Source organism: Hyperoodon ampullatus (assembly GCF_949752795.1).
Source record: "Hyperoodon ampullatus genome assembly, chromosome: 5".
NCBI lineage: Eukaryota > Metazoa > Chordata > Mammalia > Artiodactyla > Ziphiidae > Hyperoodon > Hyperoodon ampullatus.
In genome coordinates, this window is record NC_136918.1 from 32,979,261 (window position 1) to 33,006,648 (window position 27,388).

The 27,388-nt window shown below is 42.2% G+C and overlaps 1 protein-coding gene across 11 annotated transcripts in view; it reads left to right on the plus strand.

The window, feature by feature from the left end:
- Positions 1-27,388, plus strand: part of KALRN (kalirin RhoGEF kinase) — a gene marked incomplete at both ends in the record, with an annotated part of 640,695 nt that overhangs the window by 440,203 nt on the left and 173,104 nt on the right. For 7 of the 11 annotated variants that reach the window (XM_079705116.1, XM_079705118.1, XM_079705117.1 and 4 more), the window contains one exon: positions 20,935-20,997. The exons of the other annotated variants lie outside the window; for them this stretch is intronic. In XM_079705116.1, the coding sequence (XP_079561242.1) occupies positions 20,935-20,997 (63 nt within the window). Of the gene's footprint in view, positions 1-20,934; positions 20,998-27,388 lie in introns of those variants that run through there. 11 annotated transcript variants of the gene reach the window in all.

Sequence of the window (27,388 nt, forward strand, 5' to 3'; positions counted from 1 at the left end):
AGGTTTTGACACTTGGAACCCTCCTTGTCTGACTCTTCTTTTTAGGAAAGGGAACTCCCCCACTTTTCTCTATAACAGAGAAGCTGGGATTGCTTCTGGTAAATCCTCCCTTGATGAGGAACCAGTCTAATATTATTAATTCTGCATTAAACGCCGACAAAGCCAACACGGGTGCCTCAGTAAATGGCATGAATAAGCTTTCTCCAAAGTTGCTTTTGTTCATCTCTCAAATGGGTCTGCATAATTAGGTTCTACCTTGCCCCTGTCCCATGTAAAAGTGTCATTTCCCTGAAGGCAAATGGATGTGCTTACTTTGTTCTATAGAGATCTGGGTCTGAGCCTCTTCCTATTCTGTCCAGAGTAGGCTCATACTACTCTGGGCATTCCACCGTAAAGACTCTTTTGCTTATACATGTATTAAGTGATGGAGCTTTGCAACCACACTTCAAAGACATCCAGAATTATAGAATTCTAGTCAAGCAAGGCTGAGTTATGAGGTGGCAGTGAAGAAGCGTCTTGTAGTTGAACACGATGGATGTCTGCTGAATAATTACCAGCTAATGGTGCAGAAGCAGCCATCTGAACAGTGACAGTCCCTGTGCATGTATAATATTTGCCATTTAGACTAGGCATGCTGGAGACGTTCAATAAATGCTTTTTGAATTGAACATTACAAACACCTCCTAGTAGGGATGCTCTTCATCCAAAATACACTATGAATTTCTAGACATGTCCAGACTGGCTGGAGACAGGGAAATTGAGTTGTGAGTGCGAGTCCCTGCAAAAATTATAAGGGAAAGAACACTGCTGGAACATCCCAGGACCGATTGTGATTTTAAGGAGGGATTTCAAAAGCAAGCAAATGTGATCTAAGGTACAAGGTGGGCTGATAATGACTGTGTGCTGAAGGGGGACGGGAAATGCCTGGAGAAGCCTGGAGATCCCAGGATTTAACTCAGAAGTTTTTAAACTCTCGACTGTCAAATCAATATAATGGGTCATGACCAAAATTTTGTTTTACCATGTGGGAAGAAACGCTCTAAAGTCAAAGGATTCCTACAAGGAATCCTTTGTTAGAGGCATCACGTTACTGAGTAACTGCAGTAACGTGATGCCTCTAACAAGGGGCAGGGCAGCCTGGCTGCAGAAGCCTTCTGGGAATAGACTCCTAAAGAGCCTCACCTGGTTTACCAGAACCTGGTAATCCTGACACATGCACTCTGGGAGCACAAAGCAGGCCACTAGGTGCAAGGGCTGTAGTCCAAGAGGGTCCAGCCCATGCTTTGGTGAGGTCCCAACCTCACCAAAGGTCCCCCATAGTTGGCCTATGCCATCTCTCTTCATACATGCTCTGTGTTGAGGGCCCACTTACTCCACAGCAGGTGTTGCTCTCCATGCTGAGAGTACAGCATTGAATGAAACAAGGCCCTGCCATCCTTTGGCTTATTGTCTAATAGGGAGGAAAGGTAAATAACCAGAAAGAGAAAGGATGGCATCCCTAGTCTTCTGCTAATAGCATCAGAGATAAAAAGCTTCTAGGTTTTTCTTGTAAGAAAAAGTGGGCTAATGCTGCAATTGGAAGAACTCAAATTAAATGTAAGAAATTAGTTTCCTTGTAAAGATTAGTGTTGATCGGGGGACAGATGATGGAGGGGAAAAAATAGAATCTCTTCATTTAAATGGGCTCCTAAATAGAAAAACCCTCCAGAGAATAAGGATGGATATAGAGCTTCTTGGGAGGAAGGAGAGCAAACTGGGTCCCATTCCCTAGAAGCAGAGTCTGAGACCGTGATTCCTATGCATGTAGTTTATTAAGGGTGTGCTTTCAGGAAAAGGGGCAAGAAACAGGGGCCGGTGCAGAAGGAGCTAAAGCAAATGTGCATGTGGTTTCAGCTGGAGTCTAGCTCAGTCTGATCCCTCCTGGACCTGGAGCGTGAATTGCACCCAGAGTTTGCCCCACCTTCGGGCAAGGGGCCTGGCCTTTTGTGATAGCTGTGAGCTGTTAGCAGCCAACATGCACAAGAGCTGGGGCATGGGAACCACAGCAGGAAAGAGGATCTGAGTGGGCTGCAAAGGCGTCTGCTGCACAGAGGAAGGGGATGGGTTTGGGGACCAGGCATGGATTCAGTCCCTGGTTGTTCACCAGCTGCAGGACCTTGAGTGGGTCATTTAATCATTTCATGCCTCAGTCTCCAAGTCTGTACAGTGAAGGCAGTGGTTTCAGCTTCCTGGGATTTTGAAGGACTAGCCAAGATCCTGTGTGAAAGAGGGTATGAAGCAGAGGAGACATGCGGTGGGTAGGTCGCTGTCCGGGTGACTATAGGTGACTGGCGTGAGAGAAAATAGACAGCGTGCTCCCTGGAGTTTTAAGGGCCTACAGATCACTGGCTTTCGCCACTAAGGAGAAAAACCAAACATCTGGAGATGTGGAAGCTCAACAGTGTTAGGACTAATAAAAATCCTATCAGTTCACACGATGTAATATTTTTCACTTAACAAATTCTTAAAAACCATCAAGATGATGCAACACACCAGCAGGATATAACTTGTTATAAAGAGAAAAATGCGTTTTGAGCCTTATCCCTAGATATTTTGTGTGTATATAATATACACAATTTCATGATATATTTGGGTGAATGACCTCTATTTTGTTGCTACTATTTTAGTTATATTAGATTAAATAAAATTATAAAAGAAGACATGCTTTTTTAACTCCCATATCTGTGTTAATATAGAAGAAGGTATAAATAACCCAAAACAATAGCTAATAGATATATTATAAAATATATTACAACATATGATTTGGTATTTGAGAGAACACAGAGAAACCACTGGTATGTTTTCTGGTTGGAGAAAAACCAGAGTTTTGTTTTGTTTGTTTGTTTGGTTGGTTGGGTTGGTTTTGAATTTACCTTCAGATATATCCAAATAAGACAGTGTAATACAAATCTACTAAAAATGTATCCAAAAGAATTTAATGGACAACTCAGCGCATATGTAAGGAAGTACTTGACCGTAAAAATAAATGTATGAGATAATAAAAAAATAAAGTTACTGATCATCATTTAAAAAAAAAATCAAGATTGGCCCCCCAAGGTTGAATCTCCAGAATGAGATTGTGACAGCGTGTGACATTTAGCCGTGGGGCCTGAGCAGGTGACCCATCTGCTGGAGATCCAGCCTATTAAATGCACTGTGTTAAAAGCTAGAAAAAGAAAACGTGATGCGTCTCCAGGAGAGATTCCTCAGCACTTCTGTTACTCTGCCCTTTGTCTCAGGGCCCTAAAATGTTTCTTAGTGGGAGAGGTTTATGTTGCCTCCCATCTAGGAACAAAGCACTTTCTAATCCTTAAATAAATACCTTTGAAGAGTATATAATTGTACTCCTCGTTCCCGGGGTTTGGAGTGGATATATCTGAAACCTAAACTTGGACTTCACAAACTGTAATCTTGAGTCTCAGTCGTACCCCACGCCTAACAGTACAGTGGGTTGGAGTTGCTGTATGAATCCCAGGTAGAGGCATTCTGATTTTCTCAAGAACTTGGTAGTCACTCCAAAGTAGGAAAAATGCCATCTCCACTTTAAAGTTTTAAACCCAAATTATGATTTTTTTTTTTTTAGTTTTCTGAATAATCCAAGTTCAGGACTAGGTTTGAAAATAACTTTTTTTCCTAGTGTGGTCTCTTTGTTACTTTGATCCATGGTGGGCGGGAGAGGTGGCAGCAGGGAGCAACAAAAAGCAGAGGATTCCCCGGTCCTCCTCCCTGTGGCTGCTCTATCACCACCCAGAAGCCCAAATCCATCCTCTCCTGAGCAACATTCAACACAGGACAAATGTGCTGGCTTTTCAGAACGAGTCTTTAAAGTGCAAGGAGTTGAGATCACCTGTTTTCCTCTAAATGAAAAGTTGCTCAAATAAATGACTGGCTTCCAGCATCACACACAGCCCAACAGTGTGAAAAACACAACTGAGGTTCGTGGGACAAAATCTCTCATGACAGCATTATTTTACTTAACATTTGACTTACACTCCAGAGCTTGAAAACCTCCCTGGAGAGGCCCACCTTTAACGTTACCAATCAACTGAAAAAGCAAATAAGCTTCATAACACACAGCAGCCGATGGACAGTTTGCTGCACACAGGCAGATCACAGGAAACCTCAGAGCACCGTGCCGCACAAATCTCTTGGTTTCTAGTGGCGGCACTGTGCAAGTATATGTTCCAGAAATAAGGAAATTGCAAAAGGTGATTTGCCAGTAGATTAGATCTCTGTGTGATAGCTGCAGGGGTGGCCAGAGGCCAGATTTGACTTGGAAGTTTGGAATTTGGAAGCATAGAGGCTCAGGGAAGAATGGAACCTGAGAGATCCTCTAGCCCTCTGTCTCCATCCTGTTTAAAGGGAACAAAGTGACTTGCTCAGAGTCACAAAGCCAGTTCATGGCAGACCTCAGACTCAAACCCAAGTCACTCTCCTGCCTGTTCAATGGGATTAAGAACATAGTGCTTTTGTAGTAACCCTGATAGTTCAGCTTCCAGAACTTTGTAGCAAACACAATTGTTATTGGCTTCTTCTCCAGCTGCCTCTACACCATCCCGCCCCAGCCCCAGAAAATCCACAGCAAAGTAAATTACAGAGAGGTTCTGTAGGCCAGTCCAGCATCTCCGGGGCTGGCATATGGCAAATGGGAAAGATACCTTCCAAGTATTAATGCCTGTCGCAGAGTCTTTGATAGCAAGTACTTGTGAGTCATATAGCAGCCTTGGTGGGAGTGTGATTCTGCCCCAGAAGAGTCTTCAGACCTCTCAAGGCAAATTCCCGGTCAGGCTCTGAGAGCTGGCAAGAGGCACTGCGGGAAGGCAGCCCAGCACAAATCTGAATTCTGTTTTTAAAAATTTTGGTGGAAGGAGAAAGCAAATCTGAGATCAAGCCAAGATGTGAAAGTGGATTAGCTGGCGACAGCCCAAGGCAAACAAGACCCAAGTGAGTACACTGCCGGCCGGACACACTGGGGAGGAGGGGCCCGAAATGGGGAGAAGGCACGTCCAGGGAGGGGGGCGGGGGCCAGCTTGGAGGCCACGGGCAGAGAGAGAAGTGGCAGCTCTCAGGGCAAGGGTTTTACTGGAGTATTCTGCACAGACTTCTTGGCCTATCACTTACCCCACTTACCCTTTTTTCCTTCTGTGCGAGTTAAAAAGTTCTTTTAGTGAAGAACAAGATGGCTGAATCTACCTTCTTAAAGCTACTGGTAAGAGGGAAACAGGTTGTGGGAAATACCGTTCTTAAAAAATTGTGCTCCTGGATGACTAAGAGTGACACCAGGAGTTTTGAAATCTGGAGGCAAGCTCTCCTTGTGGGTGCAAAAATGAACTCTTCTAGAAATTTCAAGCAGAAGTGTTGCTAGAAATGAACGTCTAGAGCCAAAGCACTGAGATGAGCGTGGATGGGGCGGGTGAAGGTGGCTTTGCAGTGGCGGCTCTGCTTTAGCTGAGCTGCCTTCCCCCATGGGTGCTGTGCTGTCAAACATGACATGTTCTGTGGCCGTAACATAGGAGTCTTGAGAAAAGCCTGTTTGATAGACAAGTGGATAAATAGTATCCTGTTTCTTTATCTTGACCTTAGATTGAAAATGCTAGTTTGGGTTTTACCTGCCTGGAAGCTTAGCTTCACTTCCTCACTGCTGATGGCTACTGGCAACCTGTCTGCCATGACTAGTGGGATGTGGTGGACACTGGATGGGGATGGGGAGATCTAAGCATTTGAGGCATTGGGGTGAGATGGTGTGATCCTAGTGCCAGAAAGTAGGGTCTTGTCAAGAAAAACATGTTTGCCTGTCCTCTGTGGTGGCCTTCCACTAGGAACCACAGTGAAGATGGGACTTTGGCTCAGGGTCTTTCCCCGGGTGCCAAGTAGCAAATGCCCACCAAGGGGAGCAGCCTGCTTCTGCCCTGATAGCTCTTTCTGTTGAGAGAAAACTGCTGGAAGATGCAGACCTGTGAAGACTGACCCATTCCAGGTGTCTACTCCCTAGTTTCAACCAGACCCTTCCCTCTGCTAATCAGTCTTTCCATTCTTCTGCCGCCATGTTCCACACGGCTCTGGCTCTGGTTGTGTTGGAGCAGTCACTGCCTTGTTTCAGAGCTGATAGTCAAGTTTCCAGCTTCCCCATATGTAAGGGCTTAGAGTTGAGTCTTCCAAGTTCAGAATGTTTATCTACTGTCATTATTATTATTATTATTAATGCTCTAATTGGTTCTGTTTAAAATTGCTGATTGCAGAGACATGTATACATTGATTAGAAGTTCAGGAGAGCTGTTCCTCTAATCTGCATGGCCCCTGCTGATGCTGGCTGTGAGATGCTTACTGAATGCTCCCATAAGCATTGCTCTCTGCATCATATGCAAGGGCTTATACTCCTCTCTGAACTTCATGATGTACTGAAGGGAAAAAAAAAAGAAAAAGAAAAACAGGTTCTGTATTTTTCTGTTTGTCTCCTGTCTCCTGCTAGCTGGTGTCCTTTCAGCTGCAGGAATGGGGTTTAAAAAGTTTCACTTACTCTTTGCTGTTACTCACTTACACATGGATGACAGTCTGACTTAGTAAGCACTAGAGGATATTAAAAATTCATTACCTTTTCTTTGCCTCATGATTTTTTTTTTTTTTTTTTTTTTTGGCCACACTGCACAGCATGTGGGATCTTAGTTCCCCGACCAGGGATTGAACCCGCACCCCGTGCATCGTAAGTGCGGAGTCAACCACTGGATCGCCAGGGAAGTCCTCTTTTCCTCATGATTTTAATGTATGCTATCTTTTTATCTCATTGATTAATTTATCAGGCATTTATTGAGCTCCTACTATCCAGCAGGTGCTATTCTAAACACAGAGAATAAGACAGTGAACAAAACAGACAAAACACCTCGGTGGCCTGCTTAGACCTTTCTCTTTTGTGCTGATATGAACCTAAATATGCTCGATTTTGAGGTATTTGGAATGCCTTGCAACTTACTTCTATTTTTTTGTATGTCTCTGTGACTGACACCATTGCAGCTTTTATCTTAAAAGAATTTAGCAATTTGTTTAAAAAGATTACTTGGGAGTTCTTGAAAGTAGTCCCCCAATTTTTAATTTCCTGAATTAAAACCAGAAATCAAACCAGAATGTTAGATTTCCCTCCACTATCATCTTTGAGCTGTAGTTGCAGTCAGCGGATTCCTGATTAGGGAAGGTTACCTTCATGGCAGGTAGACATTCCAGATGAGGAGAAAAGATCAGGAAGTATTCACATAGCTCCCAAATATTAAAATTACTTCTATCTCATATAACAGGAATACCAAAGGTAAATTGTTCTTTTAAAAAGTTCTTTTTAAACTGTTATGATGATGATGATGATGATGAAGAAAGATGTGAGGGGATGAGGAGTGGGGAATAGTTTGTTAAATGGAGCTACTTCAAATTTTAGAATCTGAAATTTGTAATACAGAGTCTAACTTATCTGATGTTCCTACCCCACTTCACCCCACAACCTCTCAAAACAAGAACAGTCACAATTTTTATGCCTCTTTACATATGGGCTATTAAGAACCTTTATTGTACTTGTGAAAATTTTATTGAAAACTCCTCAAAGAGAAAGGTTTTTAGCATATGTTCTCTACCATTAGATTTAAGACAGTACTTCTAACAGGGACATAGACCAAACCACTAGATCGGTTATGTTATTTAGAGGGCAAATAAGTAGGCATTACCATTAACACCTGGTCAAGCAGAAAAATCTGTTAACAGAGAAGAATGAAATTAGCTAGAGGCAAAAATGCAAAATTATTACAAATATTCTGGTACACTGAATTCATTCTTTTATTCAACAGAATTTTATTGAATGTCCACTGGTGACCAGATACCATGGAGATTCAGGCTATATAAGAACAACCTCTGTCCTTGTCCCAGAGTTTTCTGAGTTCATACCCCCCAGGGGTCTTAATATGTGATGCCAAATAGGGTGGCTATATAGGTGTTACTTGTATTTAAGGAAGGAGAGTTGTCCTTAGCACTTCCTTTATGCCAGTGGCTGAGCGAGGCATCAGAGAAACTAGGAAGAGGAATGTTAGGTGAGATACATACTTGCCACACATACACTACCTTTTGTAACAGAAGTATACCCACTTTGAACAACAAACAGCCTGGGAGCCAGGGAAGGCTTTTTATATCAGAAGTGAAATTTGAGCTTGGCCTTGAAGTTCATCTTCCTTCTATTTCTCCTCCTTGGTATCAGTTTTGATCCCAGAATAATTATTCTAATCATGGACAGTCTGTAAAAGAGCAATGCTACTGATACTACATCCATATCAAAAGAAGTATTTTGTTTTGATGTGGAATTAGGCTTTTTTTTTAATGGCCTGTTAGCTCTGATGGGGACTATTCAAAAGTCCCCTTAGAATTTTTACCAAAACTTATTGTTCCTCATAATAATATAATTAAACCTGTTTTTCCTTAAGCATATGCACTGAAGGTTTTTTAAAAGAACTTTTGAAGCAATAATACATAAACATGATTTAAAATGTGGGTATTTTTCTAGAGATATTATTTTAAAATATAAAAGCTCATACTTATTTATTCTTTTAAAAAATTGTTTAAATAAGTAATAGCATATGATAAGTACTGCTTTATACTTTTTTCATTGTAACAAATCTGGGTAATTTCATAGTAGGACATGTAAAGCTGCATCATTCTTTTTGATGGCTACACAGTATTCCATACTTAGAGTACCATAATTTATTTAACTAGTCTTCTATTGATGGGTGTATGGGATGTTTCTAATCTTTTACCATTACAGACAGGTCTGTAATTCTTGTACAGATACAGTTTCTCACACTTGTCGGTCATGAGTATATTAACAGGATAGCTTCCTAGAAGTAGAATATGCATTTAAAAACGTTGATAGACATTGTTAGATCACCCCCTACAGAAGCTGGACCAATCTATACTCTCTCCGGCTGAGTATGAGTGTCAGTTTCCCCAGTCTTGCAATCTAGTATATCTTCAATATTTTTTATCTTTTCCAATCTGGTATCAGATACTTTAAAATAATCCTTATTCATTATTTCTCTTGTATATATTTTGTTTAGCTGATAATATTGCAACTATATTATTTCCTGAAATATATTTGAAATGTGCAGTATTTAACTTATACTATTACCTAATGAGAGTTATGGGCTTGTCTGATTAATTAGCTGTTATTTATACTCTTATTTCTATGGATGAGATGCATTCCTAATCAGAAACATCTGGTTTACATTAACCTTTTTAAAAAATTTATTAATGTAAAATATATATGCTGAAAATGCATCAAAAAGTACTAAACGTGTGAATGGATAATTATAAAGTGAACATATATGTAATAACCATGCAGTTCATGAAAGGAGGGCATTGCCAGCTTTCCAGAAGCCCCCTGTGTGCCCCTCCCTGGTCACAACCCTGTCTTCTTCCCTAGAGGTAACCATTCTCCTGACATTCATAATAATACTGTCCTTACTTTTCTTTATTATTTTGCCTCCTATGTATGTGTCCCTAAACAATATAGTTTCAATGTGGCTGTTTTTAAATTTATATGGCTAGGTCGTACTGTGTGTGCCTCTTCTTTCACTCAACCCTCATTTTTATGGAATTCATCCATGCTGATGTGGGTAGTTTTTCATTCATTTTCACTGTTGTATAGTATACCATTGTATGAATATACCACAATTTATCCATTCTGCACATGGGATGTTTGGGGCTGCTGTGAACAATACTGCTATGAATATTCTTCTATATGTATCCTTGTATACATGTACTTGAGTTTCTCTAGGGTGTAAAGGTAGGAGTGAAATTTCTAGGTGGAAAAAAAAAGGAAATTGCTAGGTAATAGGAGATATATATATATATATGTCTTCAACTTAACTAGATGGTGTAATCTATTTTTCAAAATGCGGATACCAGATTTCTACTCCTACCAGTATCTGTGAGATTTTTCTGTTGCACTACATTCTTGAGTATACTTGATATGCCGGACTTCAAAATTGTTGCGGATCTGATGGGTATGTAGTAATATCTGCTTATGGTTTTAATTTGCGTTCCCCTAATTACTAATGAGGTTGAAGCCTTTCCATATCTTCTTGGACCTTTGGATTTTCTCCTTTACATCCTTGTTCAAGCCTTTGCCTAGTTGTGAGTTGTCTGGTTTTTTCTTATGCATTTTTAGGATTTCTTTATATATTCCAGACATCAGTCCTTTGTTGATTATACACATTGTAAGTATCTGCTATCACTGTGTGGCTAGTCTTTTCACTCTCTTTATTGTGTCTTGAAAAACATCTAATTTGACATTTTGAAGGCAGTACGTTTGTAAGTTAAAGACTTATATGATGGGACATGAGACATTTCTTACATTTAGTCCTTTAAAATAACAGTTTATCATTTGTTTCTCCACATAATAGTGTACCACCATGGAAACTTTATATATAATGTAGGTTTCTGTCAGTCCCTAAGTTTACCCCTGTTTTTTTCTTTTTTAAAATCGTTATTTATTTATTTATTTGGTTACACCGGGTCTTAGTTGCAGCAGGCGGGCTCCTTAGTTGCAGCTCGTGGGCTCCTCAGTTGCGGCATGTGAACTTCTTAGTTGTGGCATGCATGTGGGATCTAGTTCCCTGACCAGGGATCAAACCCAGGACCCCTGCATTGGAAGCACGGAGTCTTAACCACTGCACCACCAGGGAAGTCCCTATCCCTGTTTTAATAAAAGAATAAGAACTAGTTGACTTTTTTCAAGGTATCTGTTGCATTTTACTCTATATATTATGTGACAGGTAATAGAGTTAAAGCGATGAAATGTATTAGAAAAAAAGATAAGTCCATTGGATTTGGAACTCAGTTGTCTGACAAACAGATCCAAGACCCAGGAAGGAAATCTTTACATAGTAAAACTAAGCATCTATGCTCACAGGAAAGCCTCTCCAATCCTAATTTTATATGTAATGCTTACCATCTCTGTCATCTAGTTACTTAGCCCCTAAGAAAATTAGAAGAGGAGGAAGTTACTTTTATATAGACACAGTAATAGCCACGAAGGCTGAGCTGTTGACAGCAAGAGAGGAAGCAGAAAAGCTATGAAAGCAAAAGCTGAAGGAGGAAATAAAACTCCAGCAGTTGGGTTCTATTTAGTGAAGGTACCAAGAGTGCTATTATGACCTGGCATGTCTTACAACATCCTTTGTATTTTGTACTACACCATAACTATTACTCATGTTGGTTTGTGTAATTGTCAACAGATGGGGAAATTATGTTCAGTGTACTTTGCTTTTTAAGAAGTCAGAGATGTAAAGATATTCATTAAAAGATTTAAATGGGGAGAAAAAGGTGGCGTTGCTGTTTATCTTTAGTCATCCAGAACACTTGATTATCCTGACACACACATCTCCCACGGGTTTTAGAGAGCTGAGGTGACGCTGACTATGATTTACATTAGTGGAAAGATTTGTAAAGGTGAAACTCAGCTTTTCTCAGTCCTAGTGATTGACTCCAAAACACTGATTCTGCACTCCTTTGGCATTTATTGAGGGTCTGTGTAATCCACTCTAGTTCAAGCCACTGTCCTATCACACATGGCCTATGAAAGAAGCCTCCTAATTGGTCCCCAGACATTCACTCTTACTTTCCTCTAATCTTTTCTTCACTCTGAGACCAATGTGATCTTTTTCTAATGCAAGCTCTTCGCATCTATGGCTTCAAGCCCTTTGAGAGGGTCCTTTTGCCCTTAGGGTGAATACCAAAGTCCTCAACATAACCTACGAGGGCATTGTCTGGACCTCAGCCCTCTTCTCCTCGCTGCAGCCACCCTTCCTCTTGTTTCCTGCCTCGCAACGTTCCTGGCCTTCCTTGAATGTGTCAGGTTTCTTTGCTGTCTCAGGGCCTTTGTTTCCTCTGCCTGGAAAATCCTTTCTCCTTTTGCTCTCCAGCGTCTCCCATGATCTGACCCAACCACTCATTTCAGCCTTGTTTCCCACTCCTTTTGCTCTCTCTTCTTTCAGATCTTAGCCCTTCCTGACCCTCTGACTAACTCCCCTCCCCAAGTCATATCTCTCACTGCATTCTGTATTGTTATTTCTTGGAACTTACCACCATTATTTACTATATAAGCGTTTGTTTGGTTACACAGTTGCCTCCAACACCAGATGTTAAGTCCACGAGGGCAGAGACATATCTGTTTTGTACCCCCACTGCATCACCAAATCTAACAAAATACTGATTCACAGGAGGGACCCAGTTAATATTTGTTAAGTCAGTAAACGAAGACCCAATAAACACAAGGTAATGTGTTGGGCATTGTGGGTAAGAAAGAGAACTAGAAATGGGAAACAAATATTATTAAGAAACTCAAACTTACCTAGTTTGGGAAGATTAGAGAAGGTTCAGCATTAAACTTTACCAAGTGGGTAGAGCTTATCCAGGCAGCATTGGCATTGGGAGTGGAGAGGAAAGTCATCCTAAATGGATCAAACAGCAAGAGCAGGGAAAGGGAGAAAGGACAATATAGGATAAGTTTGGGGCATGCAGAGTAAATATGCCTGATGAAGTGCGGAGTTTGTGAGGTGAGCTGTCGGAAACAAGGCTGAAATGATTGGTTGGGTCAGATCAGGGCAGACTCTGGACACCATTGAAAGGAATTTAGATTTTATTGAGTATTATCCAAGAAACACTGAGATTTTGTTTGTTTGTTTGTTTAGCATGATAGTTACAGAATTACTCTTATCTTCACCTTGATGTGTAACTGTCCTTTTGCGCTCTCATTCTTTCTCTTAGACTCAGAGAGAGTCTAAAGTGAAACTACCCACAGGCTCTGAATCTCATGCTTTGTACCTACCTCCATCCAGTACATCCATTCAACACCTCTTCTTTCCCTCTTACTGTCAAGCATCTCCTTTCCCTCTGCCATCTCACACCTCTTTGTGACTTCATGCTCCCTGGACTGGAACTTCTCCTGATTCTTCTTTCTCCAGATCCTCCCCCACCTTCAACAGTAGTTTTTGTTGCTTCCATACTGAGGTCCATGACAAAAATTCCAACATGATATCTCTGAAGTGACATCACTCCTAACGGCAGTTCCATATTCATTGTTTGTTCACGCAGCACATTATTTTGTGCACCTACTATGTGTCAGGCACTGTTGCAGGCTGGAGATGCTGCAGTGACATCAAACAGGCCAGTCCCCAACTTTACGAACACTCAGTTCTACTGGAGAACCAGGAAACCAGCAAGCAAATATAAGACCAAATGGTGACATAATGAACACAGTCACTGTAGGTCCTTCCAGTTTGATGTCGGCTTCCCTCAGTCTCAGCATCAGAAAATTTTCTTTTTCTTTCAAACCAGCAACTTGGTTTGACTTCCCTGTTTGGGGTAGAAACAGGATTTTCCAGATACCCAGGTTTGTATCTGTGGATCCATTGGGGGGCATATCCCCTGATAGCCAGCTGGTCTGTTGCCAAGTCCTGAGGATGATTCCCTCAAAATGTCTGTCACATCACCCTGGTCAGGCCTTGGTCACCCTTTGCTTAAATTCTTTAAGTAGCCTCCTAAATGTCCCCCACTGCTTTCTGGGATTTTGCCCTTTCATTTTATCTTTTCTACTGACACCAAATTCATCTTCCTAAAACATTTCTTTCAATATCTCGCTTATCTGTTAAAAGACATCAGTAGCACATTTATTTAGAATAAAGTACAGGCCCACCTCCAAAGTCATTTATATAGTTTTCCTTCCTCTGCGAGATCCTTTAGAGACCCTTACCTTTTATATAACACTATAATGCACTTATATTAGATGGAATCATATGAAACTGCCATTTTCATGGATGCAAAATGGTTGATTGAATATTGGCAATTTCTATGTTGCAACCAAATTGCACTTCCCAAACAATTGGTTGCCTGTATGTCTTTCTCCCATGTTACATTGTGAGTTTTTTGACGATCATGTCTTGATCTTAATGTTGCTTCTCTCTTTACTGTCTACTACAGCATCTGGTACAAAGTAAACAATGGCAATCGAGTGCCCCCACTCACGTTGTGATCCGCTCCTGCTGCTTCCATTTCCTACTTTACCTGATCACATCCTACCCACCCCTCACTGCCAGCCTGACTCATGCCTCCTTCATGGAAATGCTCACTACTCCACATTAATCTCCTGCCACCACCTCTGAGCCAACAATATTGCTCCCTACCCCCTGCCAAAATCGCATATCATTCTTTAACATCCAAAGCATATATGTTTTACTTTGTGTTTTCCATATTACTTAGCATGAAGTTGCACTCTTAACAGTGAGTTGAAAGATGTCTGTTTCTAGCCCTCACTTTCCACTCTGGGACCCACTACCATATTTCCAGCTGTCTATGACATAACTGCTCTTGGATGACTCACTGCAGTCTACTCAACAGAACTGAAACTAAGCTCATATGCCATCTCCCGGGTCTGCTCCTGGCCTACATCCCCATCCACAGCTTGGTCTCGAAGCCATCTCAGCTCTCCTTCATTCTCTGTCCTCCTCCTGAAATAACATTCCACTGGATCATCACAGTGATTGCACATTCCTTAGCCTGGCTTCAGATTTTTATATGATATATAAAGTCTATCTCTGGGAGCTTCAAGAGGAGAAACATGTCTCCCAAACCACAGCAACATTCTCTAGGACCTAGAGCATCCTGATAAACAGGCCACTTCCTCCTGGTCTTGCACCTCCCCGGGGGACCTCTCCTCTAACATGTTTTCCGGTAGATATGTGTGATCACCTTCACTAAAATATAATGATCTTTCAAATCATAATTGCCTTTGTTAGTATATGTCTAACATATACTGCATCATTGTGTCTCCAAAATTATCTCTCTGTCCTGATAGATATGTTTCTGACCTCGGAAAGAATGTTGCTGGAACGCATTTTCTTCATTATTAGAATGATCTCTGGAGTCCCTTTCATCAGCACTTTGTGAGAAACCATCTCCTTTCAGTCTGCTGTTGTTTCCCAGGGGTTAGTTTTTGTCTCAGCAGCTGAGTCCTGAGACCCACAAAGACAAAAGCTCACGTGTGATACCTTGTGTTATCCGCAATGCACTGAGGTAGAGCTGGGCATTCACAGAGAGGGCTCAGAAAAGACTTGTTTGAATATGTTTTATGTGTATAGCTTCTGTTTGTGTATATTTATGAACTTTTGTGCATCTCTGAATGTGTTTCCCATATTGCTCTCTAAGAAGGATTCATCTACGTGGTCTGGGAGGCAGGGATAGCTTGGATATTTTCCTCAGCCATCAGGCCCGTGACATTACAAACCAATAAGCCAGGTGCTCCAAAGGCTCATGGCCGCAGCTGGCACAGGTGAAGAGCCTACCTGAGCTGCAGCCTGGCGTTATTTTTCTTTCCCACCTGCTTGGGGTCTTCCTTTTCCCTCTAAATATGAAAGACTAATTTTTCTGTTAAACATTAAAAGGAATGTGGATGTGTATACATGTGTGTGTATTTGTGCTCCTGTATGCATATATACATTATTCGTATATACATATATGTATGCATGTATGTATAGATGAAGGAAATACACCAACAAGTAAATAGTGGTTATTTCTGGATGGTGGCTTTTTCCAAATTCTCTATGATAAGTCAAATTATTTTTATTAGTAGCAACAACAACAACAAAAACCTAATAGATGCTATTTTTAAGGATAGGACACAATTATTAGGTGATTGCTGAGATCAACCCTCTGTGTCAACCAAGGACAAAGGGACAAGCAGGGGCCTAGTAGGGAACAGAGGGATGGACTTCTCCTCAGCATCTCCAGATGAGAGAAAGTGACCAGACGGTGAATTTGGGCTGACTTGCAGGATGGGCCAAGGTTACTGAAGGTTGTGAGCTGAGGAACTGGCAACTTTGTTTGGTTGTGAAGATCAGGAGCCTTGGACAGTGGAAGGAAAGAGAAGGAAAATTTGGGGGTTGGGGTAGGGGTGGGAGAGGTGGATAGGGAGTTCATCAGGGTTTCCCCCCAAACTCAGCTGTTTTGAAAAGTATGGAAAAGGTGAGGAAAAGCTCGAAATATACTTTCAAGTTCATGAAGAGATTTTATGAAGAGATAACATGCAGTGGGAGAGAGAAAAGGCAGACACGTTTCCAGTTTGGTTTTAATCCCCTGTGACTCCAGATGGAGGGGTTTCCTGAGTGATCAGCGTGGGGACACTGGGACCTGGGGTAGGAGGGATGGGTCACCCCTGCATGGGCGGTAGGGTTCCTAACAGCAGGTTCATCATTAGGTCAACACACAGCTCCCCCACCCCCTCCCCTCCCTCCTCCTCCCTCATCTCCCAGTGTCTAAGGACATAGGGAAATTTCTGATTAGAATTCTTGGTAAAAAGACAGTTTCTAACCTTTCTGAACTTGGAACAAAAAAATTGCATGAAACAGACATTGTCAAGGATGTTTCTCCCACCCCGCCTAGTCTCGTGGTTCTCTCCAAGAGAGGAAGGAGAAATGGAAAGATGAAAAACAGGGAGGGTGACTCTTCCTCGCTGTGGCTCATTTCTTTCCTCTGGGGCGGTGTTCTGGAAGTGGGGACCCCCTGGCCTCAGAGCCAGGAGGGGACATAGCAGAGCCTGGCTCTGCACCACCTCCAAGGCCTCCCTGCTCTTCACCAAGCTGCTCGGCCAACTGTTCCTTACCAGTCACCTCCTTACCGAATTCCCAGTGAGGAGCCGTGGGGTCAGGATGAGCGGCACACACGCATGTCTAAAAGCCAAAAGTAGAGTAGGAAACAGGAAAGAACAAAGAAAGTCACAAAAATCAGTTTTGAAAAAGAGCTAAACTGAAAACATATTTCATGATGTTTATGTCTTTTCTCTCCGCACGATTCAACATTTGTACTTGTCTGTATCTCAGTTTTTCATTCTGATGAAGGAACATTTCCAGTCCGGGCCCTAGTTTGAAATTTGAGGTGGAAAAAAGCTCTTTTAAACCAGTTAATATGGGATTTGCAGTTCCCTGTGTGTAATGGAGGAATACAAACAAAGCAGTGAAGTCCCCACCAAGGACCCCGCCCATCTACTGAAAAACATACAGTCCTTTCCCTTAGAAGCCCCTACTGAAATTGGGCAGGTGGAGAAAAGCACGAAGTCTGCTGCTGTAAGGAAGCATCCAGAGCATAAACGACTGACAGTAGCAATTGTCTTTCTTCCTGAACTCCTACTATGAGCCTGGCGTTTTATGTATAATCTCTCACTCCATCCTCACAATTCTTCAAGGTAAGTATCGTTATCCTCATTTTGCAGATGAGGAAGAATGTAGAAGTTAAATAATTGCCCAAGGTCACACATCCAGAAAGTGGCAGAGCTGAGATTTGAACCCAGGTCTTTCTCACGTCCACTGTATATGCTGCCTTCTGCTGGCCAAGTTCATGAATGAAAACAGTTGGGTGATTCAGGCAGAAACACACAAAGCAACATTTTGGCCCAATTGCTGTAAGTCTTACTGTTTCTCCCTCCTGACCAACTGAATGAAATGCATCTGAATTAAAAAACCAAGAACAAGGGGAAGAAAAGAATAAAAAACCAAGAACATACCATGTTCTGTGTATTACATGTGCTAGAGATTCAAGCACACACCTGCCTCAGTGGCTTCCAAATCCATCAGACAGAAGCATCTAGAATATGTAGTCAACTGAAGATGCATTTAAAAGTATATTGCAAAATAGCCACCTCAGATTCTTTGTGGAACAAGAAAGGATGGAAATCTATAATATAACAAATATGTGCCCCGTTTATGGCAATTTTTATACCATTGGATGTCCAATGATGTCTCTTGTGCACCCAGGGACTGTAGAACATCTCATCATAACTCAGAAAACTCGTATTATGAGTGTCTAATATTAGAATGAGACCTACAGTATATTAAATAAATAAGTAATCTGTTCCTATGAAAGGGTCTGCACCTAAATAGAGGGAGCTGGGAGAAATCTCAATATAGGTGCCCCCCCCCCGCAAAAAAAAGAATTCGGGGGAGGTCTGGTTAATAAAAGCTGCTGTCCTATTAAAATGGGTCTCACTGATTCTTGCTCCTCATGGAAAATGCCCAAGTGCTTCTGGACAATGTACGCTGACAGATGTAAAAATGCAGTTGAAATGCTGCAAAACTCAGGTTTTCCAACCATGGAGTGGCTGGTACATAGAAAAGGCCTCTGCCTTAAGGATTTTAAACCAGGTGACCCTTAGAATTACCGAGGAATCATTTCAAAAAACGCATCCCAGGCTCCTCACTGGCCTGTTGAATCAGAATGCCAAAGGTAGAGGGTGATTGGATATGGGATATCTGTGAATTCCAAGCAGAGAGTTATTTTCTAAATAATAGAGATCATTAGCATTTCAAAGAAATTTAATGGCCTTTTTTTTTTTTTTTAACCACACTTCCACTTAAACTTTTCCCACTAGTCTTTGCCCTAGGCCAGATTTTTAGAAAATCATCTCAATGAGATCATGAATGGCCGTCATTTTTAAAGAGCTATGCATTGGTGTTAACTACTCTTTTAAGGTATCAACTGGGCCATATAAAACAATGGCTTTCTATGTAAATGTGTATGTATTTTCTCAGAGTTTTGGAGAACACGTGTTCAGTTTGCTTACATGCCTTCATTTCTTATATGTCTCACATATCAAACCAACATCAGATAGATTTGCAGGTACACAGGGACCATCACAACTTGAGGTTTAAAAGGAGATAAAAGTTTTTGTGCAAAATCTAATGAATACACATGATGAGATGACCCAAACCACTTCTAGTTAGGTCTTCAAGGATAACATGGATCCTCCAAATGTGTGAAGGATGCTTTCTAAGACCTTTGGAATCCACAAACATTACACACGTACAAATATCATTTAACAGATGGATTCTCCTTTACAAAAGGCAACCTAGCACAGTGGTTAGGACAGCTTTGGAGTCAAACCAACCTCAGTTCAGATCTCAGCCCCTCCACTGTCAGTTGTATGATCCTGGGCAGGACCTCAGTGCTTCAATCTGCAAAATGGGGGTAATGGTATTACCCATCCCATAAGGTTGTGGTGCAAGTTATGTGAAATGATGTGTGCCAAACACTCAGCACTTCACCTGGCACATGGTAAACATGCAATAAATATTAGCCATTAATAATAGTGATAATAAAAATGACATAAATAAATTAGCTATTAATAATGATGACACTAAAAATATTTTTTAAAACTGTTCTCCCCCTTCAGAATTTTAAACATTGCATAAAGAACAAAATGTGAAATTCATTGCTTGTAAGACTATTAAATTCTGCCACTAAAATAAGTTCTACAGATGTAATAGCACATCTATAAACTGGTACTGACAGTGAATTATGATGTGGAGGACTAGCTAATCAGGACAGCTGATGCTACCTCCCCCTCCCCAGTCCATAAGTGTAACATTATGCAAAGGAAAATATGATTTAAAATTTTTGAGTCCCTTTTGCCCTGGAAAAGGTGAGCCCAGTACTTTGCCCTTTCACAAATGCGTGCGTACTGCCCCTGGCTTTCTTCAGAATCTCATCTCCCTCCTGAATCCTTAGCACCTGCTATCTTCCCCACAGCTCAGGGTAACTGCCATTTGAACTTGATGCTGAAGTGTTTTCTCTCCCTTAATGAACAGTTTTTGCCTGGCTGGAGGTCTTACTAAGAGAGTCTCATACTGGTTTTCTCATTTTTATAAGGCAGCCTTTGATACCATGAGCTGAGCCACAGTCAAATGGAAGGTCATACTCTTTAATTCATCTTGAATTTTTCTCCTGGCTAAGAGCCATTGCTTTTTAAAATATGTCACTCTTCCAATAGCACTAGAAGTTGGTTCTCTTTGAGGGACCATTGTTCTTAAAGAAACGATGATTCCATTGCCTCCAATGGCCCAGCAGAGATGGTGGAACCAACACTGGGATATGGGGTCTCTGGCATGGCTCCCTCACTACCTCACTCAGTAATCCATTCCCTCAGCTGGCCTTGCAGCCTGCAGTAACCCACCACGTGCCTTAGAAAAAGTCCAGACTACCACTTTATGGACCCTGGAAACACTTGAAATCAGGAATGTTAAGTCAGTTGCTACTAAAAATCTGCTGCATAAATGGGTAAACTTTTCTCAGTTTCTTTCCCCCAACTGAATGTCATGGTAAGACTTGGTAGGGCATAGGGCCCCTAAAAGAGTTGAAACAAGAAAACAAAACAAAACAAAAAGGGTATGAAATAAACACTAATGATCACTGCCACTGGACCTCGTATGTTTTTTAAATTGGGGTATAGTTGTTTTACAATGTTGTGTTAATTTCTACTGTACAGCAAAGTGGAGTTGCCTGTGCTAAACAGCAGGTTCTCCTTAGTTATCTATTTTATGCATATTAGTGTATATATGTCAGTCCCAATCTCCCAATTCATCCCATCCCCCCTTCCCTCCTTGGTGCACTGGACCTCATATTTAATGCGTCCCTAGTTATATTATTCCTGGCTTTCCTCCTCCTTATCTGTCTGGGAAATTGGAAAGCCACAGCCGGGGTGCTCTACAGGGAACTAATGCAAGGAACAGTATACAGATTTGAACTTTGACAGTGTTCCACAGTTAAAAGTGTCCAGTGAGTGATCCTCCTCTGGATCCTGGACCCGGTTGGCTTCTTCTGAACCTTCAGGCCAAGCACTGTCCTACACAGCACTCTGCTTCCTCCATTTCCTCTAAAATTATGACTGTGTGTTTGCCAGGTTGCACTCTGTGCGTTGGGTTGCTAGAAATACATTAGGTCGCACTGACGGTTTCACTCTGTTTTCTATAAAAGGCTACAGGAATCTCATGGAAATTTTTGCAAAGTTATATGCAAATCACAGAGCCCCGGCCCTTTTCTTAACAGGATGGCAACCTTGCTCCTCGGTGGTACCTGGGACCTGGAGATCCTTTCTCCACTTACGTTTAGCACGCAGCTCACCGGGTTAGCCGTGCCGCCGTTGGGACCTCCCACCTGGACTCCCATCACCCACCTCTCTTGAGACTGCTCTGGCAGGGCTGGGGTGGGGTGCAGCCTTTGCTCAGAGGGCCACATGTTCCAGGCAAAAATCTGCCCCCCTGGGCCATGGGCTCACCCCTCGGGGCCCCTTGCTTCTTTCTCTACTGGGTGCAATTCGAGGTTGCCGAGCTTCTCTCCAAAGTCTAAAATGGTGGGACAGTAGGGACCTGTGAGAGGCCCCATGGCCCGACGCACCCCCCCTCCCCCGGCTCCCAATCTGAACACCAGGCACCCCCGGGCCCTCGCTGCCCTAGAGGTCTGCCATGTGAGTGGGCAGGTTCATCAGAGGGACGTACTTGTCCCTGGAGTTCTTCTCCAGGTTGAATGTTTCTATTGTCAGTCGCCCCAATCTGGAAAAACCCGTCATTCTAATCCAGCCTGCCTCCCCCCGTATCATGAGAAGGAGGGAGGAGGAAGGAGGGACAGTTTACGGTTATGGTTTATGGAAGATGAGGGAACTCCAGCCTTTCCCAGACACGGGCAGGAACCACTTCTCCCAACAAGTATTCTGTCTGCTTCAGCCTACCCAGGTTCTGTCACGGTTTTCTAGCTCTTCCCTAACCTCACTCACTCCTGAGGTGTCTGGTTCACAGGTCACCCTCCCAGCCTTCCTTGGCTACCAAATTGTCCTGTTAGGGGATGGGTGGGAAGTGGGAGAAGAAATAAGTGAAACAGACTGGCCACGTGTTGATAACTGTTGAGACTAGATGATGGGTACGTGCGTATTTATTATATCATTCTCTCCCTTTTGTATATGTTTGCAGTTTTTCATAATAAAAAGTTAAAAAAAAAAAAAAGTCCTTCAACTTTCAAAACACTCAAGAGAGAGCCCCTACCCCCAACACAGTTTCATGGAAACCCCACACCAAGGCAAGAGGCAAAGCTGACTCCATTACGTATATATATATGTATATATATATATTCATTTTCTAATTTTTTTAAGGCCCACTGCTTTATTTTCAGTAGACTAAACCTTATTTCTAAGAGGTCCCAAAGTTGCGCTTACTTCCCTCAACTGGGTTATGGGGGAGGGCTTGGGTAAAGGGTTCCTTAAAATCCTGAAAGTTTACACTTCCATGTATCTCACAATCTTATTGTGAGGATGGGACTTGTTCAGTGTTCTGAACTTTGCAAAGGAAACGTGCTCTCAATTCAAAGTGTCATTCTCTGGAATTGCACCTGGCTCAGGAAAGGACTGTCTTTGTACTTGAATTTAAATCTAATGGAGAACCTTAACACGGGCATTTGCATGACTAAGAATTGCTGCTGTCTTTTTTCCATATGTCACTTTCTTGAATGTGTTCTAATAAAATGATTCTAAAGCAGGCTGTTGATATACAGTGATTTATAAATACTTTCTGTTGAGTGCTGAGGCCCTTAATTTTATACCAAGAATTCACCCCATCCCACTTTCTGGAAAGATCTGTTTGTTGGGGACAGATGCAATGAGTGTACGTCTGGCCTAGTTGCGGCACCACTGCAATTGCAGTCACTAATGAGAATCATGTCAACCACAGCGATTTTGTCTTCTGGTTGCCTAGCAGCAGAATTTGTTTTCCAGAATAAAGATGGCCATATGAAGTAGATGAGTGTGATGGGGGAAAGTGGAGGGGGCAGGGCAGGAACAGGAGGATGATTCCCTCTGCCAGAGAAAGGGCAAGGCAGAAGGAGAGACAAAGGCAGCCAAAAAGAGAGGTCAAGTTCTAATTTGTTCTGTTCAGTGATAAGAGTCAGCATGTTCAAGTGATTACCGGTTGTTAAACTTTATTTACAAAATTGCACCTTTTGATATCAAGTTAGAGCAAGTAACAAATTTCAAAATCTCAGCAAGCTAGAAGCAAATAAAAATATGTATTTCCAAGGGTAGATATTTTGAGAAGCACTTTTGATTCCAATCTTTATCCCCCTTTGGCCAGACTGGCCAGGGCACTCTCATGAGCCAATAACCAACTTGGGCCAGTTCTTTGGGATAGGAGGCTTTGTTAGAAACCTTGTAAGGGGCAGAGAAGGCAGGACCAGACAAGGAGCCTTCCATATCCTGAGCACCCTTCTCACACCAGATGCTGGGAAGGCACTTGATATACATCAACTCCTCTAGTTTTCAGAGCCATCCTGAGAGGCAGGCAGTACTGTCTTCATTTTCCAGATGAAGAGGCTGAAGCTGAGAGAAGTAAATAACTTGTACAGAGTCATAAAGCTAGATAATAGCAGATCTGTGATTCAAACTCAGGTCTCTGATCCCCAAACCCATGCTTCTTCAGACCACAGGGCTGATGGCCAGTGCCCAGCCTGGGCTCTCCCTTGTACCTTACCATGGTCTTTAATGAATTTTGCAACCTCTGTGTGCCCTGGGGGGGGGGGGGGGCGGGTGGCGTGTGGCAGAGCCAGCATCCTGCTCTTCCTGTGATTGGAGATCCCTTCCAGGTCAGGGTTTTGCAGCCCACATCCTCATACCTGGGACTTAGTTTTGTAGAGCACAGTCTGATGAGGCTGAGATCCCCATTCAGTTCTCACAGGGATTTGCTCACTCAGAAAATACTTGAGTGTCCCTAAGTGCTGGGCATTATGAACTAGGTGGGCAAATATAGACTCAGCCCCTCTTCTCACAGAGCTTACCAGTGGAGGAGATAGGCATTAATCAAGGAACACTTGCATGGATATATAATTATAACTGGAAGGGACCTTGGAGATCCTTGAGATCCACAGATGAAACTGAGACCCAGAAATGCTAAGCAGTTTGCTTAAGACCATATAGCAAGTTAGGGGCAGCACAAGGACTAGAACTCAGTAGATTTCTATTCTTAGACTGCCTTTTCCCTACTATGTCACACTCCAGTCTCTTGCATACCCAGAAACTGCCCCCTAACCACAGCCAGCCCTATGAACGTATTGATCAATCAGCACACTATCCCCAGCCTAGGAAAAGCCAGACAGCAACTATGTAATGATAATCAAACAGCATAGTGAACTGAACCCTTGAGGATGGCAGTTACCCAAGCCTTGTTTGCAGACTTATTTCAGAGCCCAAAGCAAGAACAGAGAGGCAAGGCTCCCGTGCTGTAAGAAGAGTGCTTGCAGGTGTTTCAGTGTTTTGGTCTGACCCAGTATTTTCTCATCTCCCAAGTTCAGTAGTCATTCATTCACTCACTAATTCAACAAATATTTATTGAGTGCCCACTAAGGACCGTGCACAGTTCTCAGAGCTGGGGAGACAGCAGTGAAAAAGTAGAGTGCCCTCGTGGAGTGAACATTCCACCTGGGGGAAACATGATAAACGAATACATAGGTAAATATCAGCATATCAGAAGGTGGTAAATGCTACAAAGAAAAGTATATCAAGAAAGGGAAGTGGGGAGTGCTAGGGGAGGGGTGATGCATTTTTAGGTAAGGTGGTTGGGAAAAAGACACCCCTGAGAAAATTATGTTCTCGGTCATCATTTTACACACACACACACACACACACACACGACTGTGCAGTATGATTTGAAAAGTCCCCTAAGTCTTCCCCTACCTCCTTCAGAGAAATAAAGGTTTCTCAGTAGCATGTCCAAGAGCCCAATTCCTAGCTTTCCTTTTTTTTCCTTTGAGCTAAGTCAGTGGTTCTCAAACTTGAGTGTACACCAGAATCAGCTGGAGCACTTGTTAAAACACAGATTGCTGGACTCCACTCACAGAGTTTGTGATTCAGTAGGTCTGGGCTGGATCCAAGAATTTGCATCCCCAGATGCTGCTGCTGCTGGTGGTGGTCCAGGGACCTCCCTTTGAGAGTCACTAGGTTAAGTATTATAGCTGGAAGATCTCTGCTAAAATCCTGAGAAAGGATACATCTATTCATTAGGATCCATGGACTTTATCAAAGTAACTATTTCTGGAAGATCAGGATCCTTAAGAAATGTGACTTTTTTTTTTTTAAACTGGGGTAAGTTTCAGAAGCGACAGCCCAAGACCCCAAGCATTGAGGAGTTAGGGCAAAGGACAGGTCATGAAAAGACGGTGACAATATTTCATTGCTTGTCTGTCAATGCTTTGCATTTTCCTAGCATTTAATACTTTTACAAGCCCTTTCCTCACTACTCTCTTTTGGCAGTTAACCTGTTAGGTAGATATTTACAGATGTCATTATTACATTTTGTAGGTAAAAAAATTGAGACACAAAGAGGTTATATGGCCTGCATAGGGCATCAAGGATGAGAACCCCAGTTGCGTTACTCCTAGTCCAGTGTTCTTTGTCTACTCACACTCTGCATAACATGAGCTGTAGCTTTCTCCTGGGGCATCTACCCCAGGCCATTAAAATCCAGGACATGTAGTTGCTCTTTGCCTTTGCTCTGTTCAAAATCCCACTTGCTGCAAGTAGATTATACATGTAGGTGATTAACTGTGACAAATACTAAGCCCTGCATGAGTTTGCTCTACCATAAACACATTTCTCTTCTACCAGGTATCGTACAGAGAAAATGCTAACTCATTTTAATATTAGCCCAAGCTAGAACTAATCATTATGAAAGCAAACCTGCTGGGGGAAAAGCAGACATAATACTTTCCAAAGGCAAATAGAAATGGTATTTGATTATGTGTACCTTTGCTTCCATTCCATTCGTCGAGATAATTGAAAGTTTCCTGTAACACTAAAGCACGTAGCGAAAGGAGAGTGGATTTTGTTAAATCTGATGACTGATGAATCACTTTCTCAAGTACTTAAATATACCAAAAAAAAAAAAAAATCATGGACATGAAACATAAAATCCTGTTTTCCAGTACTTGCCTTTCTGTTATTTTCTCCAGTCCTGCACTGATTTCTCATAGTGAGAGAGTAAGGTCTCTCACTGAATCTCACAGACGAGGACCCAGGGGTTACAAGGAGCTGTTTCCCATCAGCTTCCATACATGTTTTTGACCATCGAAGAGCCCAAGGTATTAGAAGTTTCATTTCTAAAACTGCCCTCATCTGTCTCTCAACCCGTTGATATTCTGACATTTTCCTCCTGTACTGCCGTTGGGACCACTCATTTATTCAGTAAGTACTTAATAAGTACTTAGTGTGTACCAGACACTGTAAGAGCCACTGAACAGGCTACGAAAATGAGTTAGAAATAATCCTATCCTCAAAGAACATGGCATATATTAGAATCACTTTGTAAATTATAGAATAGTCAACACTGAAGTGTATTCTAGATGTAGGTCATAAACCCGTGTGAGCATCTCCCCATTTTAATTCTCTGTGTGCTCAAAGAAAGCTAATTATTAAACTATTTTAGCGTCAACATAAAACAGGCATCATCAGGAAAGAAAACTTACCTGGAGAGGAGAGTGGGATACGGAAGAAGCTCTACTCTGTAGCTCTGAGCACACACCAAGATGTGCATTGGCAGCCCCAAAAGCATGGTAACAAGGGGGCGGTATAGGATCTAGCATCTGCTGTAGATATTCCACATGTGGACTATAACAAATTGAATTTATGAGGATCATAAAACTTGGATGATAAGAAATTCCATATTGTTGAAAGATCTGGTATGAATGTGTTTTTGCTGAGCTTTAGACTCCAAAGTATGCTATAAAAATGACTGTTCCTTAAAAATATATAGTTCATGCCCACTGCAACACAAGGATTGAGCATATAAGAAAACAAGTTGGGTTGGAGGAGATGCGGTGGCATGCAGAGGATTCAATTAGTTGCATCTGTATTAGAAAAGCCATGAGAAGAGATGCAGACTGTAATTCAACCATGTGTATGTGTGTGCATGTGCATGGGTGTGTACCTATGTGTACACAAATATACATGCACAGGAAAGGTGTTGAACCCCAGTAAAAATGATTTTATGAGGATGTGAGCCCTTTAAATAAATTCCAAATTCATAATCCAAAAAGGAAGACAAGTTTAGAAAACTGCAAGTGCAGCCAGAAGACAAGGATAATATTGTAGTTCTGGTGACCAAGTGGCTCAAGGAACACCACTCACACACCTTCCTCCTACTTGTATTGGGCCATCCGATGGTGCAGCAGCACTCCCTCCCTCCACTCCTTAAAGGAGCTGCTCTGGCTCTGACTCCATTCTGCTTTAAGGTGTGCTTTGTTAATGGTCGAATCCCAAGACAGGGGTTCAGGGCAGATGCACAGCTGGATCTCACATCTGTCCCATGAACCCTATTTATGCTAGCTCTGCAAGCCCATCCTGGCCTGGGAGGGGGTTTTTACAGCACTGGTGCTGTATCCAGCCTTACCAATGACCATGAGGGGTGCTAGTGGTGTGATCATATAGCCAGGCCTGCTGTGGGTGTGTCTGGTCAGGGATAGCGGTAGC